This window comes from Formica exsecta, unplaced genomic scaffold (genome assembly GCF_003651465.1).
Source record: "Formica exsecta isolate Colony F162 unplaced genomic scaffold, ASM365146v1 scaffold1567, whole genome shotgun sequence".
In the NCBI taxonomy this organism is placed as follows: domain Eukaryota; kingdom Metazoa; phylum Arthropoda; class Insecta; order Hymenoptera; family Formicidae; genus Formica; species Formica exsecta.
Genome location: NW_021848890.1, coordinates 13,323 through 17,518, shown reverse-complemented (window position 1 = coordinate 17,518; position 4,196 = coordinate 13,323). Strand labels below are relative to the sequence as shown.

General features: G+C 32.6%; 1 protein-coding gene across 1 annotated transcript; it reads right to left on the bottom strand.

Annotated features, from left to right (window-relative positions):
* Positions 1 to 2,934: 2,934 nt before the first annotated feature.
* Positions 2,935 to 3,804, bottom strand: LOC115233052. Its single transcript, XM_029803260.1, has one exon. It carries the CDS (start codon positions 3,802 to 3,804, stop codon positions 2,935 to 2,937), a length of 870 nt encoding a protein of 289 aa, XP_029659120.1.
* Between the last annotated feature and the right edge of the window lie 392 nt (positions 3,805 to 4,196).

The window sequence follows — 4,196 nt, the reverse complement described above, 5'->3', positions numbered from 1 at the left end:
TTTCGAAGGTGGCATAAGATGTTGCCATTGGTTTGATTTGGATGAAGGTCATGAAGTTATTTTAAGATCACCCGATTTTTATTTTTTTAAATGGGATTGTCCTAACTTGTTTACATAAATTGTTTTTTTGCAATATTTGGCATAAAAAGTTATAAGGGTAGTATGGCCAAAAATTGGATAGCTTACGGGATAGTGTACATCTCATATTTCTTTCTCTACATCAATAATTAGTGCATTGATGTTTTCGAACAATATTCTAGTTCCAGAATCAAGCACATGAACTTCTACGGCCGATATATTAAAGAGTTCTCCGTCAAATTGTATATTTCATTTCACCATTTTTATATATTATTAATTTTTTTTTTATTTGGGGAGGTACTTCATATATATTTGTTAGGATTTAAAACAATTTACGTGAAAATAACATATGTTATGTCATAAACTGGTCCTACATTTTTTTAAAGATAAACAAAATATTTTTAAAGGTAGACAACATCTCGATTACTCTGTATTATATCATCAAACGCAAAATAGTTGCAAAACTGTTAACAAATATGATTTTTGCAAACATAAAAGGCACAGAACATTAATTGTTTGATCGGCTGCAATTTTTCGATTTTAATGTCTTATACACAAATAAACCGCATATATTTTTTTTGGTCGTGTTACACGAGTTTGAAACTAAACCTACATTTTTTAGAAATGAAAACATTAGAAAAACTATCAATAGCACATTAAAGTTTTAACTTCAAGCTTCAAAATGTTTTTTTAATTTTTTATCTGCGACGATATAATAGTTTTACATATTATAATTTAATCAATATATATAATCTAAAATATTTCCTTGAAACACAATAGAAGTGCGTATTGCAACATTGAAATATACTCTTTCATCATTGTATCTATTTTGATCTATTTAAATATTCAAAATGCGTATATCCTATAAATTGTGATACTACGTGTAACATGCTAATTTAAATGGAATGAATAATATATTTTGTATTACATTTTCTATCTCGAATCGTATCTACTTTGATTTATTTAAATATTTAAAATGTGTACATCCGATAAACTTTGATACCACGTGTAACATGCTAATTTAAATGAATGAATAATCTACTTTATATTGCATTTTCTATTTCAAAAAATTAAGAATCAAAATTCTTAAAATTATAGTAGTTTTACTACACACATACACGATTGCTAAAATAAGGGACGAAATTTGATCAGTGATTAGGTATGCATTATAGTAATGGAGAAAAATGTTATTAAATATAAGTAAATCAATGATTAAATTATAGTTTATAGTCTAAAAACAAAAGCCAAATAATATTGGTTATTATTACAAACCAAAACAAATGTTTTAAGTCTTGCTTAAAGCCATAAATAACATCGGTGCAACTGTAGTCCAGGCGCCAAAGATAAAAACATAGGTTCATAATGCATAATTTTACGCAAATGATTTTCCTTCTGGAAATTGTTCAGGGGTGCCCCCTGAGCGTAAATGAGAGTTGGTTTGGCGGGGGGGGGGGGGTTATGCTCTAGCCGCCATTTTGGAAATTAGTATTTGCCAAATATCTCATAAACGGTTGATCCTACGACAAAAATAATCGTAACAATTTTTGTAGAGAACAAAATTCCCCACTTTTCTTATTTGAAACTTTTTTCTGTAAGATGGATATTTTTGGAGCTACAGCTCGTCAAAATTTTGTGAAAATGGTTTTTGCAAAATATCTCGTTAACGATACATCGCACACTGAAAATAGTTATGGTAAAAGTGACGTTTAGGGGATGCAGCCCCGATGACTTTGACCTTGACATATATTGTCAAGGTCACCCTCTTGAGTGATCTTCAGAAGGTTTTAGCCGTCGCTCGTTTTTTATTAAAAAGTTATTAACTAAAATATTATTTTATGAATGTGTTTAGTACTAATACATTTTCACATCTTGGACACGTTATTTCGCCACGAACAACTTTCTTCTCACACAAAAAATTCCACAAAGAATCAAAATTGTATGTCAAATTGATAAATTTGTGCAATAATTCCGTATGGTTGAAATTCTTAAGTCTTAAGTTTACTGCTTAAGTTTTTTTATGTGCTCGGGCCCTTACTCACTATATGTTGTTTATATGGCAGACAGCATAAATTACCAAGTTTATATTTTAAAGATAGAGAGAAATTAAATTAGAAATAGGTTTGGGTTAGGTTATTTCTTTCGGAAGTGTAGCCCCCTTGTAGGGGGGGGGGGGGCGGAACCCACTGTTTTATGCATACACTTTTTAATGCAAAGTGAGGTTCCACATGGGTTTACAACTTTCCACGCAAAGCGAGGTTCAACGCAAACCAATGTGTCTATACTGCGTTCATGGAGAGAACAACCTCGCTTCGCGCAGCTTTGGGCGGAGTGGGGATTAGGTGAGAAACTTCAGCGCGTTACTTCAATGCCGTATGCATATCGAATGTATCACGTATGTGATTCGCCTATAAAACTCGAAAGAAATGTAATAATATTGAAAGCTTGAGTTATTCTCTATTAATCGAAATTTATTACTCTTTTTAATTAAATCGCGATATATCTATTATATTTATTTTTTCTTTTTGCAATCTAAAAATTATTAATAAAATTTAATTATATAATTAAATTTAAAATTACTATTGTAAATAAATAGATGTACTTATTAATTTTATTTTTATAAAATAAATTTTATTTAATATAAAGCTTTTAACATAAAAACAATATAATTTATTTTTCTCGGTGATCGACCATCAATCACTGTCATCAGTGTCAAAATCACTTTCGCCGCCAACATTAATTATTAATGGTGGAATATTGTCTATCCATCTATCCGCTATTTCATCGATTTCCCAGAATTTTTTCTCTTCTTCTATAATGTGCCTAACAAAATTATTCCAATGTTCGGCTGTCACGCGCTCAACTCCTTGTTCGAGTAGTGTTTTCACGTCGTTGATCTTCAACATATTGTTGTGGCTCTTTACATATCCTTTCACCATCGACCATACCATTTCGATGGGTTAAGCTTACAATGATAAGGAGGCAGTCTGAGCACAGTTTTGTTGTCTCATCGATCACATATTTATTATAATTGTCCTTTATAAGATCAACAATTAGCAGGAGCTCAACCTTTAACATTGTTGTATCAGCGGTCTTGCTTTTGTTCTCTAACCATTCTATTATTGCCGCTTTTTTCCATGAAGTGTTCGGTATTTTTTCCAACTTCATAGAATAATATGGAGCCTTGTCCATAACGATAACGGCGTTATCTTCAAGCGACGGTAAAATTTTCTCAAACCACTCAAGAAATGTGTCGCCGTTCATTTCATCGTGGTAATCCGCAGTGTTGTTCTTAGATTCAAAACATAAAAGTCCTTTAGGTACGAAGCCGGCTGTACTACCAATATGCAGGACAATCAATCGTTTGCCCTTCCCCGTAGGATTAGACGGGCCTGTGGACAGTCCTCGAAGAAACGCATCCTTCTTGGAATTGATTTTAGAATCAATCCAAACCTTGGCAGAAACGTCACCTGCATTTACCCAAGTTTCATCCAGATAATATATCGGCCGACCCTCTTCTCGGAATTTTTTCACGGCTCTCAGATAGTTTCGCCGCCACAAAATTAGATCATCCCTTTCTGTAAGGACGCTATTACGACGTCGACCAATAAAAACAAAATTTAGGTCCTTCAACAATTTCCAAAAGTTCGTCCGCTTAAAATTTGGTAGGTTTTCGTCGTTATTCACGGCTCGGAGAACCTTCGCTAATGTGGGCAATTCTTTGTTCATGTAAAATTCATGAACTTTTCTTCTGATTGCATTTCTGTCACATTAGTCGACTTTTTGATTGCAGGTGATACGAGGTTTCTTTTTATTCGGAGATGTGACATTGCCAGTCCTCTCGTACTCCAGCAAGATTTTTTGTACAGTAGATATTCCAAATCCCGTCCTTTTGGATAATATTGCGTACGCTTCTTTTTTACAAATTTCGGGACTCTCTTCCTTCAAATCCTTGTACAAATTCACAATGAGGAGACATTCACGTTTGTGAACGAGCTACAATAAATTAAAAACGAAAATGTAACAAGGAACAATAAGCATTTCTTTAGGTTAGGTTTCTTAAATAACTGCTATATTTTCAGAGATAATACAAAATAATAATTTTTATTTGTCTTTAATTA

What these genes read in the sequence shown, in the direction of transcription:
- LOC115233052 (XM_029803260.1), bottom strand. Translation starts at nt 3,804, where the DNA reads ATGAACAAAGAATTGCCCACATTAGCGAAGGTTCTCCGAGCCGTGAAT.